The sequence below is a fragment of the Carassius gibelio genome, chromosome B24, assembly GCF_023724105.1.
Source record: "Carassius gibelio isolate Cgi1373 ecotype wild population from Czech Republic chromosome B24, carGib1.2-hapl.c, whole genome shotgun sequence".
NCBI classification, from domain to species: Eukaryota; Metazoa; Chordata; class Actinopteri; order Cypriniformes; family Cyprinidae; genus Carassius; species Carassius gibelio.
In genome coordinates this window covers 9,786,297-9,807,168 of record NC_068419.1, presented here as the reverse complement: position 1 = coordinate 9,807,168, position 20,872 = coordinate 9,786,297, and the positions used below count along the sequence as shown (strand labels likewise).

General features: G+C 36.5%; 1 protein-coding gene across 2 annotated transcripts in view; it reads right to left on the bottom strand.

Moving 5' to 3' along the window:
• Positions 1 to 20,872, bottom strand: part of LOC128013669 (catenin delta-2-like) — a 275,599-nt gene that overhangs the window by 109,039 nt on the left and 145,688 nt on the right. For both annotated transcript variants that reach the window (XM_052596797.1, XM_052596796.1), the window contains exons 7-8: positions 19,620 to 20,187; positions 11,649 to 11,840 (exon numbers count right to left, since the gene is read on the bottom strand). In XM_052596797.1, the coding sequence (XP_052452757.1) occupies positions 11,649 to 11,840; positions 19,620 to 20,187 (760 nt within the window). The remainder of the gene's footprint in view (positions 1 to 11,648; positions 11,841 to 19,619; positions 20,188 to 20,872) is intronic.

Sequence of the window (20,872 nt, the reverse complement as noted above, 5' to 3'; positions counted from 1 at the left end):
TAATTACAAATAGTGATTAATCCTGATTAATCCACTGAAAATTCTGATTAATTTGATTAAAAATTGTAATCATTTGACAGCCCTAATTATAATGCATACAAACTTTTTTGAAATTATGTATTTATAAAATATTTTTTTAATGACAAACAGCATCTTCAAATACAATGCACATTGCGCATGATGCTAAAAAAAAAAACAGTGAAAAACTACTAATCAAAGACACCTGCCTTTTGCTTGTGTAGAAAGCTCATAGAATTAAGAAATAGAACCACAAAACATGTCATAAGGGTACATTTTTCAAAATTCCATTGATGTACTGTATGGTTTGTTAGGATATGAAAATATTTGGCCGAGATAAGACTATTTGAAAATCTGGAATCTGAGGGTGCAAAAATAAATCTAAATACTGAGAAAATCGCCTTTAAAGTTGTCCAAATTAAGTTCTTAGCAATGCATATTACTAATAAAAAAAAAGGTTTTGACGTATTTAGAGTAGGAAATTTACCAAATATTTTCTTGGGAACATGATCTTTACTTAATGTCCTGATGATTTTTTGTCATAAAAGAAAAATCTATACATACAATGTATTATTGGCTATTGCTACAAAAATACCCCAGCGATTTAAGACATAAGACATTTTAGCATTTGTACAAGTGTTTGTGCGAGTGTGGCAGCTGTAAGTGCATTTACTGCATGACATGGTTTGAATAGGCATGATCTTTCTTTTCTATTTTACTGTTATCATTGGCATATTGTCAAATCGTCTAATTTTGACGTTTGGTAATATTTCTAATCAAAACCTTGCTTGATCTGTCTGCTGCTTTTGAAACTGTAAACCACCAGATCCTCCTATCAAACCTACTGGCAAAGGGCATCTCAGGAACCGCACTCCAGTGGTTTGAGTCTTACTTATCAGACAGGTCCTTCAAAGTATTTTGGAGAGGTGAGGTGTCCAAGTCGCAACATCTAACTACTGGGGTGCCTCAGGGTTCAGTTCTTGCACCACTTCTCTTCTCTGTCTACATGGCATCATTAGGTCAACTCTACCTCTCATTCCATCCTGATGATCCGATGGTAGCTGCTCACATCTCAGCTTGTCTAACAGACATTTCTTGCTGGATGAAGGACCCTCTATAAAGCACTCTTGAAGCTTGTATTCTCTAAGTTGAACGTCGCTTTATTGTGCCATCCCAAAGAAGCACAAAGTCACTTTTACGGACGGTTAAATTAAATGTTCCCTCCTGGGGAATGACCTGCCCAACTCAATCCTTAACCATCTTCCAGAATTGTCTGAAAACACATCTCTTCCATCTTTATTTGACCCTCTAACTTTAGCACACACTATTCTTATTATATTCTCAAACAAAAATGTAAGTATCTTTTTGTATTCTATCAGTTTTATTTTAAATTATTATAAAATTAAAAGAACTCTAACACTAGCTTGCTCTATTCTTTTCTATTCTGTTTCCTTTTTATTTATTATATTATTTAAAACCCCTTGCTATGTGTACTGCATTTAAGCTAACTGAGACATGTTATAGCACTTGTGTATCATTGCTCTTTTGTTGATTTTGATTGCTTCCATTGTCCTCAGTTGTAAGTCGCTTTGGATAAAAGCGTCTGCTAAATGACGAAATGTAAATGTAATGTAATGTAAAATTGCGTTTCCTCGATTTCTTTCTTTCTTTCTTTTTTTTTTTTATAAAATAATGGCAAAACTCTAAATTCAAATTAATCAATAAAATCGGAAAAATCACCCAGCCCTACTGGACGCTGAGATTTAGATTAAAAACGCATAAATACTCAGCACATATCAAATTATTTGTTTAACAGACAGCAATAGTGACCACTTAATAAATACTTATTCATGATCTTCTTTCACAGAGGAAGTGTTCAGCCACATTATTATGTCAAAAAGTTGCACATTCCACAACCTGTAGTTTTGGCAGACTGGCTTCAATATAAGATGTTTTTAGACTAACAACAAAGTTTTTATGCATTCTGAAACGTACAGGACATTTTTATAGTTCAATGATCTCTTATATGTCAAAAGATCAAGGGGATTTTGATTTCTTAGTTCATGACTTCTTTAAATGAACCAATTCAAATAACCATGTAAAAACATTTTAAGACATTAAAAAATAATATCTATGAAATAATTAATTTAAAGCACTGCTACACACACACACACAAAATAATAATAATCAGAACTGGTCAAATTCACTAAATGACTAATTGGCTGTCCTATAGTTTTTACAGTGAAACCTCTACAGGTACCAAGTATGACATTTTTACACTGCAAAGGCAGTACAGAAACCACATCTCAAGTGGAATGCAGTATAAAAAATGAAAATGTGAATAGGCAGACATGTTAGGTTGCCACAAAGACGTAAACATATGAAATGCACTGATTGTCATGACAACAGCATTTTATACCTCATACTTTTTATAAAAAGTAAGTTTTTATAAAGCCGGTTCTTTTACCAGATTTCAAACACTAAGAATAAGAAATGTATGAGAATTATAACTAAAAAAGCCACAAGTGAAAGACCTTGACATTACTATGAATGTGTTTCTAAGTGCATTCTTCCAGCACTGAGGCTGAATATGAAATGCTCTACTTCTACACTCTCTTTCAATCTTCTATCTGGCGTCTCATGAATCACACACACACACAGCCAATTTTTTGAATCTCCTCTTGTAGAAAGGCTTTGAATATTCTATAGGTTTGATAATGGACTGCTCTTATAAATTACCTGACCTTTAAGATAAAATCACAGGATCCAGCATCTCCTTAGCATTGGCGTCAACAGATTCAGTGCTCTGGTACAACGTAATGTGATCATAAACAAACTGCCCTTTCTTCTTTTGCTCGGCTGCTCCTAGCAATTTTTCTCTGTGTGATATTACACCCTGCCAAAGGTCACTTCCACTCAACAGAAACATATTAGAGGAATGATTTGCTGCTCTGCCATTTGCTATGTTGGGAAAAAGGGCTACCTGCTTTACTGGGGGTATCTGATTGACTCGGTCTTGAATGGATCCATCTGTTTGCTCTGAAGAGAGAGTTTCAAATGTTCACATTAGGAAAATATCACCCTCTGAAAGCAATTCAACCAAAAATGCTGGTGAGATTGTGTTTATATATGAGAAGTAATACAGAAGATTTTCCAAAAGAGACATACATGTTATCTGGATGAATTTTGTATGTGTGCATGTTGTTGGTCTGAGAGGTTTAGATGCAAATGTGCAGCTGCTAAGCAGCAGGAGTGCAACCTGATAGAGTGCTTTATTTCTCATTTTAAAGAGTATAGTTCTGGTCCTTGATGCTAATTGGTCAATACATTGTTCCAGCTGTGCTATAATGCATGATACAAATTACCTGTTCAATTAGCTGCTGTGCACATAACAGAAGGCCAATCCAAAATCAGAGTAAAAATAAAATGTGAGCATGTCTGTAACAAAGCTCACTGCACTACTACATAATACAAATATTAAGGACATTTTTTATTCAATAAAATAAATAAATAAATGTGTGGGTGTGCCTGTGTCTGCGTGTGTAATTACATTATAACACATGTACAATATAATGCTAATAAAATATATACATAAAAACCACAACTAAATAGGAGTTAATAAAAAAGTTGAGTTAATTACATGACTATAAGTCTCTTATCTTTAAATACATGATGACAGGAAGTGACAAGAAGCGAGTGGGAGAGAGACAGGAGGACAGGGACGGGACTGGGAAAGATTCACTGGATTCCGGAAGCGCAGCTGCACCATGTATCAGCGCACTACCCAGAAGGCTATCGGCAACAATATTGAAAAATAGTTTAACCCCATCATATTCAATCTCTGTTGCTGGCTTAGACTCACTTATGCAACATCATGTTCCTCAGTAACTGATATGTCTTCTGCAGAGGTTGGCTTTTGAGGCTTCAGTTCCTTATGAACATGAATGATTCTTACTACACATACAGTAGATGACATGTAACTCAGAATCAAGTGTGTGTTCAGGTCTTTAACATATGGCTCCACAACAGCACAGGATCCACTGAGGTTGTAAATATCATCCATGTTATTCCTCACATCCTCGGAGCGAGGCTATGGGAGAGATACAAGGTTTTGCTTCACGTGAATCAAGACGCTGGCTCCGTGTCTCCCTGCCAGCACCTCAGTGTAAGTTATGAGTGCCATCCATCTTGTGTAGAGTGTTTGTGAGTCTGTGTGTGTGTGAGTGTGCGTGTAATTGCTCATTAGCCATGCTTGAGAGGAGCACAGACCAGATTCACAGGGTGGTATTAAACTGAGCTCACAACTGGTCCAAACTGTTTCTGTTCCACTGATTTACAGACTCCACACAAAGACTGCATACAGTATGAGCTTTAGCGATCTCACAGAGATTGTGAGGTGACTGTGGTTAATTTTCCTTGCTTTGCCATTGCCTACAGTTTACTCCTTTTACTGTTTTTTTTGTAATGAAGTTTATTGTATTGATTATGTACAAATAAACACTACAGAAAATGTTATCCAAAAATAAATAAAATTTTATATATATATATATATATATATATATATATATATATATATATATATACACACACAAAGTATATACAGTATATATATATATATATATATATATAATACAATATATTAAAGCTTATAAAAATAATAAAAAATAAAATAATATTAAAATAATAAAGTATTCAAAACTTCTAATTAAAGAAAAATCACATCAACATTTTAAAAAGATATATACAAATTCATTTTATAAAATGCATTAGTTAGTTTAACTGAATATTAAAATTAAACAATAAATGTACATAAAGTAAAATACAAAACATAAATATAAAATTTAATTATTATTTTATGAAATGCAATACACATTAAGGATTAAAATGAAAAAAGTACCAACATGCATATGCTAAAAATGTTAGTATTTAATAAAATATTAAGGACACGACTTTTCATTAAAAATAATAATACAATACAAAAAAATATAAATATATATTTTTAAATATACAATTATTATTTTATCATTACATTTTTCATATATATTTTTACAATTATATTCCGTTCCGTTTGAAAAGATAATGAATATATTCTAAATTTCTCTCAAAATGTCATATTAAAGCTCAAGTTCAGTTTTAATATATCTAAATTAAAATTTTAATCACCTAGCTACAAAGAACAATCTGCATTTTTATGGCTTATTTGGCAACAGAAACATCAAAATCTACATACCTAAAAAATATATCAGAGAGGAAACTCCTATTTAATTCAGCAGCCCAGGATCAAGTAGGCTTTGTATGTTTACAAAGCCAAATAATATGCTGTACAGTAAAACTCATGAGCAGCTCCCTTTGCTCTTGTGCGTCTTGTATGGGAAATGCAAATCTCAGAAGAGATTTATATATATTTTAGGTGCTTTATCTTACATAACTAGAACAGGCGGCTATATTCAGATACGAGTTAAACTGAGCCTCTCAATAGGGAATTTACTGCTGATCTCCACAAATATATACTGTATGTACGTATCGTGAGAAATTAATACATTGTGAAAACTCAGCAAAAACACAATGTTACTTTTTATATAAAGCGCAGGTATCACAAATGTGAAGGGGTGCTCAGAACAAAAGGTCGGCGGGCAGAATTCTGGCAATGGACTGTGTTTTCATGGTTTGATGAAGATGATTTTTGATGGTGCTTGATGAATGGATTGATTTTATAGCAATCTTGCGAGTCATATGACAGTAAGCGGCACATAAGCACCTAGTGAACGGAAAAAGAGCTTCAATAGCCAAAGAGCACATTCCACTCTTTGCTTCAAACTGCACTTCACAAAGGCTGAAATACTCTTCCTTACTTTTCAACTTCAGCTTCAAGTACTGCTTTAGACTCTCGAACTGAGGTTTGCGTAACTAGTGATGTAAAATCAAGGTTCCTTCCACTTTTTTTCCAGAGAACATCCAGCAGCTCTCATCTGGGGTATTATGGCCCATTTTTCTACATATGACAACGATGCAGGAAACAGACTTAATAGTTTAATGCAAAAATAGCCCCACTTTGTCGTATTAGTCATCTTGTATGATAAAATTCAGCCAAACGCACACTGTTTGGTAGCTCGTCTCATGGTCCGTTACGGAGGGATGTGAGAGGGGAAGCATCTGATAGAGCACTTCCCTCAAGCTCGGGTTAATTCATTTACTTGGTTCCAAAATGAGTCTTTTCAGCACATTCTTAGCCGCAGACGCTGCTCTTCCAGTCGCTCTTACACAAAGCCTAATTAACTTCATGATGAAGTTTGAATTTCAGAGCTGGAAATGAACGAGAGATCCTGCAATGGTGCAGCAGCAGAATGAAAGGCCATGAGGAGCATAATCACATTCACATTATCTGGAGCTTCGTGCAAGTTCAGATTTGATTCCCGGATAGGCAAACTTGTAATGAATAACGTACTTGAAAGGAATCAGCATTACTGGGAATCCATAATGGGCCAAAGTAATAAAATGTGATACTGTCATAAAGTTGAGCTTCTGTAGAGATAACGATTTGGGAAAATCCAGCAAAAACTGCCCGAATCATATCTCTCAAAGACAAAAAGTTTTGACAGTGAAGCCTTTGTTTAATGTTTTTGTTTTTTTTTTTTAAAGGAATTTTTCTGTATTTCAATTTTGCATATTTTACCTCAAAATTCTCATTATTGTACTGTATTCTGGCCATTTTATTGAAAATTCATGTCTAGTTCTCATTACTCTCAATGATGAGCAATACACGCTTTTAAAATAAACAAACTAATAAATAAATACCATCATAATAGGCAGCACAATTGCTAGATGTATAAATACTTGAAAATTATAATAGATAGGTAGACAGACGGATGGACACAGAGATAAATAGACATACATACAGACAGACAGATAGACAGATAGATAGATAGATAGATAGATAGATAGATAGATAGATAGATAGATAGATAGATAGATAGATGGATAGATAGATAGACAGACAGACATAGGCATAGTATATACGTTTCTTGAAACAAAAACTACAACAATAATTAAAACACAAACAAAACAAAAATATTAAGTAATAACATATTATGCATCACAACTATTTTAAATATTGATCATAATTAAAATTTTGAGCATCAAACAAGCATGTTAGATGATTTCTGAACATGACACTAAAGACTACAGTAATGGATGCTAAAAATACAGCTTTGCAATCACAGGAATAAATTAAATTTTAAAAGCTATTACATAGAACAGATATTTCAAATTGAAATACTTTTTCACAATATTACTGCATTTATAGTATTTTTTATCAAACAAATACAACATTGGTGAAATTACTTAAATCAATGTATTGTAGAATATATATATATATATATATATATATATATATATATATATATATATATATATATATATATATATATACACACATATAATATTTGATTATTTTGTGAAATGACCCATATGTGTTCCTGTCAGTTTTTGTGAGATTCACCCATAAAAGCCTTTCACCATGCTGCTCCTCTCCGAAAACATTTCAGTGTTTTCTCTCCTTTTCTTTCATAAATATAAAATTTGAAACCTCAAATGGGTTTTTATGGCATTTTGATGAAATAAGCCAGTGCTTTCCTTGTATGCACAGAGGACTTCATGCGAGGCACTGCACCAAGAGACAGAACAGCTGCAGTGCCTCTTTCTTCCCCCCAAAACTGTAAGACCAAAAAACATTTCATAGGAGAAAACTGCCCAGCGGTTGGGCTCTCTGTCTGTCTAATCTGCTCATGATGGTATTGGCCCTGAACCGCCCTGATTGCTCCAGTCATTTCCACCTGGGGATCACAGGCAGGACAGTCTTCCAAACAATATCCCTACAAAAAGACCATCCATCTTTCTCTTTATCTCTCCTACATTGAGTGACAAATTTGTAATAAGAAGAACACAGCTGCTACATGTTAGTAGCGTATCTGTGACGGCTTCTAATGTTGTCATTAGCCCTGTACTACTTCTGCGGGTCTAATGAGCCACTTAAAGAGGGGAAGCAACACATCTGGGAGGAAGAGAACAGTGAGGTCAATGCACTTAGAGTGAGCAATGAGTGACTTTTCATAAAACTATGTTCCTAAAACTCACTTTCTGTTGCTATATTGGGAAGCTGACCTTGATCACATAAAACCCCTACTTTGTTCTCGAGACTCTGTTAGGCATTGTGAGACTTTGTCAGGCGTCTCAATGTCAATGAATGCTATCATAGAGTTTCACCTCAAGCCACAGCTGAAATCTGCTGGCTGGAAAATGGCTGTTTATTTATCGGGGTACGACTGCACTGCGCCAATTTTGACTGACTTGATTTGATCTTTTGTCAACTGCAGCAATAGGAGAAAAGGGGAGACAGAAAGCAGCCAACAGTTTTTTATATTCATAAATACAGTGACATGCGAAAGTTTTGAATGGGGTTATTTTAATAATTTTAGCATTTTTTTGTCTTGTGGACTATATGTGAACATCTTCTATTTAAAATATCTTACTCAGTACAGTACTAAAAAAAAATAATAACATGCATTTTGTATCATCACTCTTATTTTGTTAAAATTATTCACATTTTCACAGATTCTGCAAGGGGTTCCTAAACTTTCCCATTGCACTGTATTTCTACAGCTCCTACAAGGTGCTTCCATACCCTCTTTTTCCCTTCTTCCTTTAACTTACTGTATAGAAGTCACTTGAATTGAATTTTGTAGATAACTCATACACACTGGGACGATTATCATGTGCACTTATCGTCAACATTTTTCGATGCATATTTTGTGTTCATACCCAAGTGATTTTTGCCGCCGATGAGCCGAGTGAACGTGCCAATTCACTCCCTGACATTAGATGGCGCTTAATTAAAAACAGAAATACACATCAAATCCTATTTGATCTGCAATTCCTCTCCATAGCAACTCCCTCTTATAGAGATTTTTGTAGTCGCTGTCGTGTTTGACATAAAGCTCTTTGTGTTCAGACACCAATGAGACCAGCAGCTCTACATTCATCTTGCCTCGATGCATCTTCTTGGTCTACTTGCTTCCTCTTCGTCGTTAACTATCAAGTGTGCTCGGCAAGACCGATTTGGGTTTCAGCGCTACCAAGTTTTGTTTAACTTTAGCAGCTCTAGCATGTGACCAAAAGCACCAATCTCATTGGTCAGACAGTTTTAACGTGGCACATCAAACCAAAAAAAAACGAGCCCAAGCCATTTTTTAAAATGCTGCTTTTACGCCTCACATTTTGTCCGCCGTTATGCACACTCACATTGGTGCCCTTTGTTTAGTCACGAGGTGTTAAACGCAAGCGATAAACATGCGCGATATTCATCCCGGTTTAAACAAACCTTAAGATGTGCTCTCAATTTTAGTATTTTATAAACTTTAAACATTTTTTAAGATAAATCAACCACTGCCATAAAAAATTAAGTGACATGTGATGTTCTCAATGAAATCAATAAACCAATCAAATTAAACAAGGTCACTCTTGTATTTCCTAGATGCTAAATTTGGAACTTCTTGGAATATCTATAATGTCAACAAATTCAGCCTCAAAGCAGATAAAACAAAGAATTTTCTAAATGTAACAGCAAGTGAATGTGCAGTTTAGAGGTTGCTAAGCTTACAAACAGCTCTGGCAGAAATCAAGCTTGTTCTGAAGTTTTATATAGTGTCAAGACATCTTAACTAGTATATATCCATATCTGAGCCTTTTTCAAATATGGTTGCATGGTGAACCAAATTTAACAGTACAACCGAGGTCTCCAGCTGAAGATTAGAGCTTAATTAGTAACACAGACTGTAATGAAAATAATACAGCAGTAATGAGCACAACGCTGGAAACTTATACATTATGAATCTGAATTTTTAATTGAAGTGCTCAGGCAGGATTATATAATGTCTTAAATTCAGTTCCTTAAGAGTGTAAAAGTCTTTAGTTGGAGTCATGTAGCAGACGGGCACTTTAGCTTCGGTCGACCTTTAGCTACAGGCAGAAAACCACTGCAATGACACGGATTTAATTGCTTCATTTACCTGTTTAATTGTATTTTTAGCTCTATTCAAAGGAAATAAGAGACAGAACTGCTCCTGTTCTGTTTTGTTTATCTAAGCAAGCCAATGCTCTTAATTTTCCTTTTAAAGCACAGTAACATCTTGAGGGTGAGAAAATAAAAGGACTGTGATATGTGAGAGCTCAGAGCCGAGAAAGCCAGAAGAGACTGGATAATTTTCAACAGTCTGCTGATGCTGCCATACCATTAGGCAGAGGCAACAATTTAGAAAAGGAATAAAGTCCCTGAGGTACATTATAAGCTCCACTTCTCAAAGGTCACTGCAAGACTGCAGCAAGCTCAGGAAATTACCACCGCAGACCCCAATTAAAACAGACCATATAGAATTTATCTGCACATCTAAGCCAGGTGAGAGTTGTACTGCATTTTTGCTCCAGGGCTGCCATGACACCCTGTCACGCTGCATCCTTCCACACTCACACATGTATTCAGTTTCTGATTCTGATTTTTCAAGCCTTAAGCGTAAATTATAAGGGAAAACATCTAACGAATCCTTCCACCTGGTCTACATCAGATGTGAGTGGCGCGACAAAATACTATAGAACCACTGATCTATAAGACAGATTCATATATAGATCAGGCAATAAAACTATAGAACAACTAGTACAATAGAATTATAATCAGTGTTGTTGTCTACACTGGATGTGACACAAAAATAAACTGCTGCTGCTTTCTATTCGGTCTTAAGCTGATGCAGCGTGACAATTATCGCGTCCAGTGTAGACACAGGAGAGATGTCTAAAGATGATGGCGAGAGATTTGCAGATCCTCAGTGCCTTTGACAAACATATATTCTTGGAAAATGTGTGGTAAGTACTGCCCCTCCATAGTATAAACCGAGAACGTGTATTGCAAACCTCGAAAGTGAAACTAAAATGCTGTATGCATTCGCAGGGGAGGGGGGGGGGGGATTGGGGGGTTTGGTTTGTGGGGGTGGATGATGGCACCGTCTGTCGGCCCAACCCAACTTTTTATATAATATAAAGTGAAATTAATATAAAACTACAAATATTTACAAAAACATGAATGAATGAATGAATGAATGAATATCAGTCCATGGATCTAAAGTATTGATGAACTATATAAAAAAAAAACATCATGATATATCATTATGACTGTATTGGCATAGTCTCTGTAATAAAGCCATCAATCTCACGCTCCTGAACTGAATTCACACTACTACACTTTCTCATTGAGACGTAAGGAACTAAAAATAGCAGCAACAAAACTAGCAAGACTAATGAGATTAACACACTATACCTGATCTAAAACCAAGATTAGATGAACAATATGCTAATTGAAAAGACTGCTGAGGTGTTTTATTGTGATTTGGTAAGACACGTAAAACCCTCTAAACTCCGATTAATTCTAATGAGGTCACTACTCGGCTGTGAGCAAGAACCGTGTCCGATTTGGATAAATGCTCTCTAAGGATTTGGCTCTCTAGCAGAAATCCTGGAGGTTGGTAACTTGGGGATTAACACACTCCAGCGCTCACGCACACAGAGAGAGTGTGGCTAAACTTTACCCGTGTTATTCCGGTAGGTTCCAGTGTGGCCCGGAGGGAGCGCTTCTCCCTGGCTCTGGCTCAAGCTTCTCATAGGGACTTTCTGGTAGACTCTGTCTTCATATATGGGATCGATGTGGTGCTCAGGGGACTGCAGGGGCCTCAGCTCGGGGCCAGGGTGAGTGTGTTGACTGCTGTACGAACCTCGAGATCCTGAAAGAGTGTTAGTTAGAGTGTTAGTGATGATTATTTTAACTTGGAAGAAAAAGTCTTGGAAACCAAGTCCCTTATGAATCAGAACAGCTATACGGCAGTGTAAGCACATCATTATGCTGATCCCATAATGCACATAAGCTGTTGGCTATCACACTAGACTTGCCAAATCACAACATGTCCAAGGCATCAGAAAGTACATTTGTCAATATTTCATTCCTGATCTAAAGTGTATTTCCGGAAAACAACAAGGAGAGTATGACAATGACAAATACTACATAGTCATATATTTATATGTTTGTGTGTGTGTGTGTGTGTGTGTGTGTGTGTGTGTGTGTGTGTGTAGTGTTAATAATAATAATATTAAACTGAATTTCTATATAATATTAATTAAAACACTTTTATAAAACATTTTAAAACCTTGATACAAGTATAGTATTGGTATATAGGTATTATTGCAATACAATGATGCCAAAAAAGCCTCATAATGTATTGACATATGATTTTATTGGCACAGCCCTTGTAATCCTTCCCTTCTTGATCATGAGTGCATGCTGGGATCTCCAGAGAGCATCAAGGAGAGCATTAAGATGATGTTTATGAACCTTAGACACGAGAGGAAGGCAAATGCTAACTCAAAATTCACTCACATACTCGCATTGATCCACACACTTTATATCCCAGCTTTACGGCGGCCTACAGGGATGCCATACACCCACCAACACACACACACACACACACACACACACACACACACACACACACACACACACTCTTTAGAACTGGAGGTTTCTTTATATCTTTGCAGCTCGTCTTATTGGTTTTCACGGAATGACAGCGTTGTACTACTCTAAACAGCAACGCAAACAATCAGCGGAACAGAGATGCTTCCTCAAGGCCGCTGGAACAGAACACACACATGCATGTTAATCTTCAAACTATTGCAATGTCTGATCTGCTCTGGTGCTCTGTTGCTTCACAGGACATAATTGTGCAATGTACCGAAAATAAGAAGCTGCAGATATACAGGGCATTGTGTGTAATCACCTTATCAGTGTCCGGCAGACAAACGCCCCTCTTCCCTAACCTGATTTCCTTAGTGCTGGAGGAGATCCATCGGGATACATCCACAATCCTTGAAACCTCTCCCTATCTCTCTCTGCTTTATCATCTGAGAAGCTATATTTTCTTCTGACCAGGTAGGAAAGATGAATGACATGAGATTCAAAGAATAAGACATGAACTTTTGTAGATAACACCAACATTTGATGGGAAAGCCAGAGATTTTTAAACCGGGGTCTGGGGACCCCAAGGGGGCTGCTTGGGGGACTGTGGAAAAATGTAGGAAAGAGAGATTTTTTTCTCCCACAAAAAAATAAAAGTAATTTATATTTTCCAGAAAATATATTTTAATAATTTGTTTTGTTGTATTACTGCAACAAATTAAAGGGCAAGTATTCAATTTATGAAACAAAATGTCTTTGTATTTGATACTTAAGAATTATATATATATATATATTATATATATATATTAGGGTTGTCACCGTTAATGCATAAGATCAATTTTACAATCCTTAATGCGTTAAAATAATTTAACACGTTTAAATATTTTAACACAGTTAACGCATAATTACTGAAGCACTATTTCTGTTCTATCCCTTTAACCCAATTTAGCTTTTCTGCTTGAGATCAGTTCAGAACAGCGCTAATATAAAGGAAACCAGGATGATTACATCAGAGATTGCAGAGCTCTGTCATATTCTGTGATTATCTCTGAAGAGCGCGAGCCCTCATACGTGCTGTGTAAAGTACAGACTGAACGGATTGTCAACATCCCGTCGCTGTATGGCCAGATGAGACGCAGACTACGGTTTCTAGACTGGATAACCAGTCTTGCTAGTAAAGTTTTGATAGATGAAGAGGTATCAAGAGGTTTGATGGATGCAATCAAGATAAAGACGATTATGGTGGCGTACAGGAGTTGTACAGTAAGCACGCGTGAGTCCATTATATTAATGTGTGTATGAGTGCTCTTGATGTACGGATCTCACATTGTATTTATGCACAGGCACAGACATTTATGTACATTCACGTTGTTTCCACACACATTCACAATGATGAATGGATCTCTCTACAGTAGTAGATATATGCAGTCAGCAGGCGGTTGTTTTTTTTTCTTCGGTATCGCAACTTGATTTCTCTAAACTGTAAAAAGTTTCTTTGCTGTTGCACTGTACACATACTATAAAATTCTATAAAATAAGATTTTTTTTTTCATATGTACTTATATGGGCTCCTTTGGTGTCCTTTTGGAGTTTGCAATTGTCCTTTTTTGGAAAGACATAAAAATGTCTCTGGAAAAAAGCCTGCAGAAAATTATAATTTTTTTTTTTGAGAATCACCCCTTAATCTGGTTTGGTTTACTTTACTGGATATAGCAAATGATGTCAAACTAAACATTTGAAACAAGATAAATGGTCTATGCTTAATTTCATGAAGTGTGATTAATCTGATTAAAAATCTTAATCGATTGAGGCCCTAATATATATATATGCACACACAATATTTTTTTTGTGAAAGTATAAATTAGCCTTTTTCATGTGGGGAAAAAGGCTGCCTTTATATCCATATTTTATACTTGATACTTTTTGTGGCAGTATGTATTCACATTCAGAGGCCCTTGACATTAAAAATCTGTGAAAACTCTTGAGGTACTGTAGATAGAAGAATGAATAGCCACCCTACTGAAAAGACTCCCAGCCAATTTCTATGCTGGTCCAGGATGGTTTATGCTGGTTTGTTGCTGGTCTGCCTGATAGACCAGCATACAGTATGTGTGCCATTCGCTCTGGAGGAGCTGATTGAAAACAGAAGTCTCGCTGGTTAAGCTAGTGAAAAATCCTAGTGGGAACAGCAGCTTCCGAAGCACAACATATGCTGGTCTCTTTGCTGAGAGACATGGGCAGCCTGAGAGACGGACAGATGGCTGACCGGGCAGATAGAAAGACTGAAAGACAAGCAGGAGAACAATAAGAGACGTGTAAGAACAGAGAGAAACTTAGAGGGCAACCGACAGAGACACCTCGTCTCAGATGTTTCCAACAGGTCCAAGTGATTACAAGTGCCTGTGATAGCAGCAAAGCAGCACATCTCACTGCAGGAGAATCACAACTTTTCAAAGGCAATTTGGTGGCTAAACCCTTTGTCCAGGTGGAGGATTTGGACTGACAGGTCAGGGGCTCCCGCGCAGACACCTGAACAAACTAGCAAAAGCGTTCCCATATCTTTTGAGGAGACGCGTGCAACATCCGTTCGATCTGCCCTCACACTCCCTACCCACCTAATGATGAAACATTACATCTAAAAGAGAAATCCACGAGCCTTTGATACAGCTGGCTGAATAAATAGGTTTGTACATCTGGAACACATTTGGAACAACTTAGACAAGCGCTCTGAAGCACCTCTTCAGCGTCTAATCACAGGCGAAGTGTTAATAGCACTTCAGGCATCTGAACATTGGCGGTGCATCGTGTTGTCTTTTTGCTGTCATTAAAGCGTGAGGATGATTGATGGAGTTTTGGATCTAATGTAATACCTAATTTAATGCTAAGACGAATCCTGTCAATTTATCTCATTTATAAATACGGATAGTTACAGCTCTAAAATCTGATTGGACGTTCAATACACCTAGAGATGACCGCGCATCAGTTACATTGTTTTAATGCGTCAGGTTGCTATTATACACTGACTGACAATGGTCAATTATAATGTTGTGTGTATATATTAGAGATGTAATGGTTCATAAAATTCACGGTTCGGTTCGATACGACACAGCGGTGTCACGCGTCGGTATGTTTTCAATGCGGGGGGAGGAATGCGGGGTGTTGGTGGGTTGCTTACTTCGCAATGTTGGAAATATTTCAGTTTAAATCCATAAAGGTGAGCCAATGGATATCACATAAGCAACGTGCAAACTTTGCGCAAGAGTTAACGCCAATTCACTATCAGAGACAACGAAAGACGAATCTACTTCAACATATGCTGATCATTTAGCCATTTATTCCCTTAATATTTATTGTGCCTTGAAGGCTACATAGTGGAAAAAATAATAAATAAAAATAAAAATGAGAAGAAACGTATTTCATGTTGAACAGGTTGTTTATGAAAGTCAAAAACTTTAATAGATGACTGCAGTGTTAATATTTTAATTATATGCCTATAATTCATTGTATAATAGACCAGTTTTAAAATACCTTTTTTTTTTACAACATGGTAATTGAGGAGTATAGCCTAATTTTTTGTTATCCTCACAGTGTGTTAGTTATGCAGTAATACTGTGGGGTGAACTAATTGTCATTTTAAATGAATAAAAAAAGAAAATTCATCATCATAATAATAATAGGCCTAATAACAATAAGAATGTAACAGGCCTACATTAATTGGAAATGCCAAGTCCTCTTAATATTTTTTTTTATTTTTACAATATCTCTAGCTATTGAGCTGTCGAACTGAAAGCCTTGTACCGAACAAACAAGTAAATATATGAAACAAACTATAATAATAATAACAATAATGATGCAAATTATATTAATAGAATAGTTTACCCAAAAATTGCAATTACATTTGAAAGTGAGTGATATATTTATAGCCAAAAAAAAACTTTTGTCACAAAAATCTACTATAATAAACTTATCCTCTATCATAAACTTGATCTTCTTAAGCTTGAAAGCAACCTGCCATCTGGAATAAAACAGATAAAACAGGAGTAAACTAACAAATAATAGCAAAATACAGTCTCATGTAAAGAGTCTTGAATAAAAAATAACAGCAAAATACGTAGTCTTTACTTTAAAAGAGGCAACAATTTTCTAGCTCTACAAATAGATTTTCTCTAAATAGGCCTGTATTTTTATAGTGCTTTCATGATGATGCATTTATGAAGTGATAAGCTTATTCAAAAGTTATTTTAACCACTTAAATTAGCCCAGAAAATAATGCTTTTCCTCAAAACACCATGTTTCTGTTCTGTTTACCCTGATTTACCCTACACTTGAACATAGTTTTGCTTTTGCAGAAGTAAGACAGGCATTAAAGTTAATTTCTCTGTCTTAGTAAGAGTCCAACTCTGCTACTGTCTCTCGCACGGCCTCCGGCTGTAATGACACACATCATCAGCCCCTCACCGACTAACCCTCCAAATACTACATCATGAAAGACAGGCTCACCAACGCATTAAATGCCCTCCAGAAATCAGGGAAGCCTTGCAAACAAAGTCTCCCGTCTATACTACGTAATTGCCTTCAAATCTAATCAGCTTCCGGTCAGTTCACTGCTGGGTGGACTGGGCTGTTGCCACAGTACGATTACTGGTGGAGGTGTACGGCCACGGGACGCCGGACTTTAATCAAAGAGACAAGCAGGAGAGCCAGTGATGGCTCAGCACGGGCTGTGCGATAGTTTGGCACTGGCCCCCTGTTTCCCATTGTGCCACTGTTTCCCTCGGTGGGTTTGATGAAGGGCTGACAATGTGGCAGGTAATATAGGGCTGTTATCAACAATACCTTACACCGTTCCACAATCAGCCTGTTAAGCGGATGATTTAGATAAGCTTCTCGCTCTGAATGGAACTGCGTTTTCTGGCTGTAATGCATAAAACATTTCTAAACACTGGTTGTTTAAAATGTGCATCACTTGATTTTTAGAATAAAATAACTTGCGTAGAAATTTTTTTATTATTTATTCCAAACACTTATTACTCAGAAATGACAGCAAGAACAAAGACTGAAGTAGTGTTTTCTTGTAAAATGTACTCCAATATTTTCAGTGCATTATTGGATGCCACCTAAGATGCAGTTTGGTGTATACATAGTAATTGTATTACATGAATGCTGATAAATTAAAGTAAAACATTTATTAAGTAATTAAATACAATTTCAAACGTTGGTCTTTTGACATTTTTATTCATCAAACAAACATGAGAAATATGTTGAGCACTAAATCAACAAATTAAAATGACTTCTCAAGAATCATGTGACACTGAAGCCTGGAGTAACAAATTGTGAAATATAATAAAATAGAAAATAAATACTTCTTATATTAAGTTTATAATTGGTGCCTTTTTTTAATGAAGCAATTAAACTAAAAACATTAAGCACTTTAAAGGCATTTCGCTTTAAAAGCATTAGCAGGGTTCTTATCAAAGCCCATCATCTTTGTCCTAAGATTGACTGAGATAATGTTCTACAAGATTTACAGAAAAAGTAGCATGTTAAATGCAAAAAGCACCACTAATTACAATCTCAGCCACGTATGGTATATGACTGAATAAATGAATTGTTCCAGCTCCTCTTTGATGTCTAACTGTGGAGCGAGAACGAGTCTTCATATCAAAGTGCTATGTTCCTTCAAAGCAAGAGCTGAGGTCTCTAGACTTAAGGGGCTGAATGTAGGGATCAGCAAAGAAAGCATGCATAGGAAACAAATGTGGTTGGATCCCTAGGTGCTTTCTATGTGAAAACTCATACAAGTATCAGATTTGTCTGTCTGCTCAAAGAGTTGTGTTTATTTACCCAGGCCAGGTCCCATGGGTATTTATCTAATTCTGATAACAGAGAAGTCACTGATGTTCGGACTTTGATGTTTGTTTGTAAGTTTTCTCTCAATGTTAGAAGCAATCGAGCTAAGAATCCTATACTGTATATATTTTGTTACTTTGTGTATTTTTGCTCTTCCAATTAAAATCCAAACAGAGTCAAACCTCAGTCAACAGTCGCACTTCTCTGATTATAAATATTGTTAATGAACTATTGTTTTTGAATAGACATTCACTTGATTCTTTCCACATTTGTTGAGCAATCAGATTTATGAATTATTAATCAGTCATAAAGACATTAATCTGTCTTTCCAGAATGAATCAATGTTGTTGAACAGATAAGTTGAATGAATATTAGTGATTCACTGATTTACTCATTAGAACATTCCCTTCAGTAATTCCTGAACCGCTGAATGAATGATTCACTGACTCTTTCAGAAGGACAACTATTTGTCACCACCTACCAGTACCAGTGTTAGTATTTTAGTATTAGTTATATACTATTATAGTATTAATTAATATTTTGAGCTATTTAATATTTTCTTTAATGTTTTTCATTGTTATTTCTTTTTTAATCTAGATATAGGTGTAATTTATTTCTATTTCAGTTTTAGTAATTAGAGTACTTCAACTTATTTCAGTTTGGTTCACAATCACAGTGATTGAATGGCTAACCATCAACAAGTCGCTATTCTGTTGCTTGCTATTCCTACTCAACTGCAGTATCCAAATGTATCATACACAGGATCATGTTCTCATTGGTAGCTGCTGAATTGAATCACCACACTTTTAAACTCAATTTTGTTGCATGCTGCCTCAATTCGGCTCTAACTGAAAACGAATGGCTTCTGGTCGCTTCAAATCGCTGTCAGTGCCAATGCTCCTTCACTTCACAGCTGATCAAAATCAATTATAGATGTTTCAAACAGTCTGCCATCTAGTCACCAACTACCACAAGTTCTCTGCAAGTTCTCTTATATTGTTTCCTGCTGCCGTTTGAAATAAGACTATAGTTGAGCGTTTCAAAGAAAATACATTCCCAGATTACAGCAAGTAATGGACTTCTACTGTTTTCTTGGGCGTCTGAAAGTATTTCACACTTCAGAAACGTCCCCACAGAAACACCCACACAATGTTTGTTAAATCCCAGTTGGCGAGCCAAAGGCAGGTCAAGAGTTGTTACTCACCAGCAAGATTGCCTGGTCTCTGTAGAGTGGCGGTGGCGTAGAGATCGTGGGATATCTTGTACTGCTCAGACGTGTGCACCAGCCTTTTGGTGGGTGAAAGCGTAGCGTAAGTCGACACTCCTGCGGTCTGCAGCTGCTGATAGATGGGCGACACGTTATTGGGCGGAGACGCCAACCGGTGAGGGGAGCCTGAAGCGTGAGTACCGGGCGATCCTCCAATGCCCACCGCATTGATTGGTGAGCTACTGCTATAGGATTTTGCAAGTCTGCCTGGGGATGGCTTGGGGGAGGCTGAGGAGGACGTGGAAGGCAGGCGCTGGGTGGTGGCGTAGCCAGGTGTATCGGAGGCTGAGCCCAGACGCTGCAGTTTAGCTGGGGATCCGCTGGCCGCCGTGGACTGCATTGAGTTCAGGGGCGAGCTGACACGCTGGGCAGGTAGAGTAGAGCTGGAGTAATACAGGCCCGGGCCGGACACTGCAGTGGAGTGCTTGGAATCGGACAGCAGGGCACTGCCATGGCTCTGACAAGAGTCGCCCGCCGCGAGCTGGGCTGCACGGTTAGATGTCACCTGTGGGGAAAGTCAGATCACTGTTATATCTAATCATAACATAAAATAAACATAAAATAAAAGGTTGGGGTAGCAAGTTTATTTAATTATTTTTTTTAACATTTTTTTTTTTGCTGTTCTTCTTAATTTTTATATTTATTAAAGAATCCAGATTTTTTTTTTTTATCATGGTTTACACAAAAATATTAGCAGCACAATTTCTTTCAACATTGAGAACAATCAGAAATGTTTCTTGAGCAGCAAAACAGCATATTAGGATGATTTCTGAATGATCATGTGACACTGAAGACTGGAGTAATGGCTGAAGAAAATTCAGTTTTGACATCCCAGGAATACATTTTTATATTCAATGGTTACATTTTTGATTTATTAATATAGAAAACTGTTATTTGAAATGTAATAATATTTCATAATATTACAGTTTTCACTGTATTATGATCAATTAAATTACCCTGGGTGAGCTTAGGAGACGTACAAAAAAAAAAATTCAGTAAACTTTCATAATATGAAAGTGACATACAGCCAAGTATGGTTATCTATGGTTATCCTATTCCCGACATTATATGACAAAAATGCCCCCCCCCCCCCCCCCCCAAAAAAAAAACCATTCTTCAAATTATTTTTTGTTCAAAAAAGACAGTCAAAGGTTTGGCATTACACAAGGGTGAGTAAATTAATTTTCAAT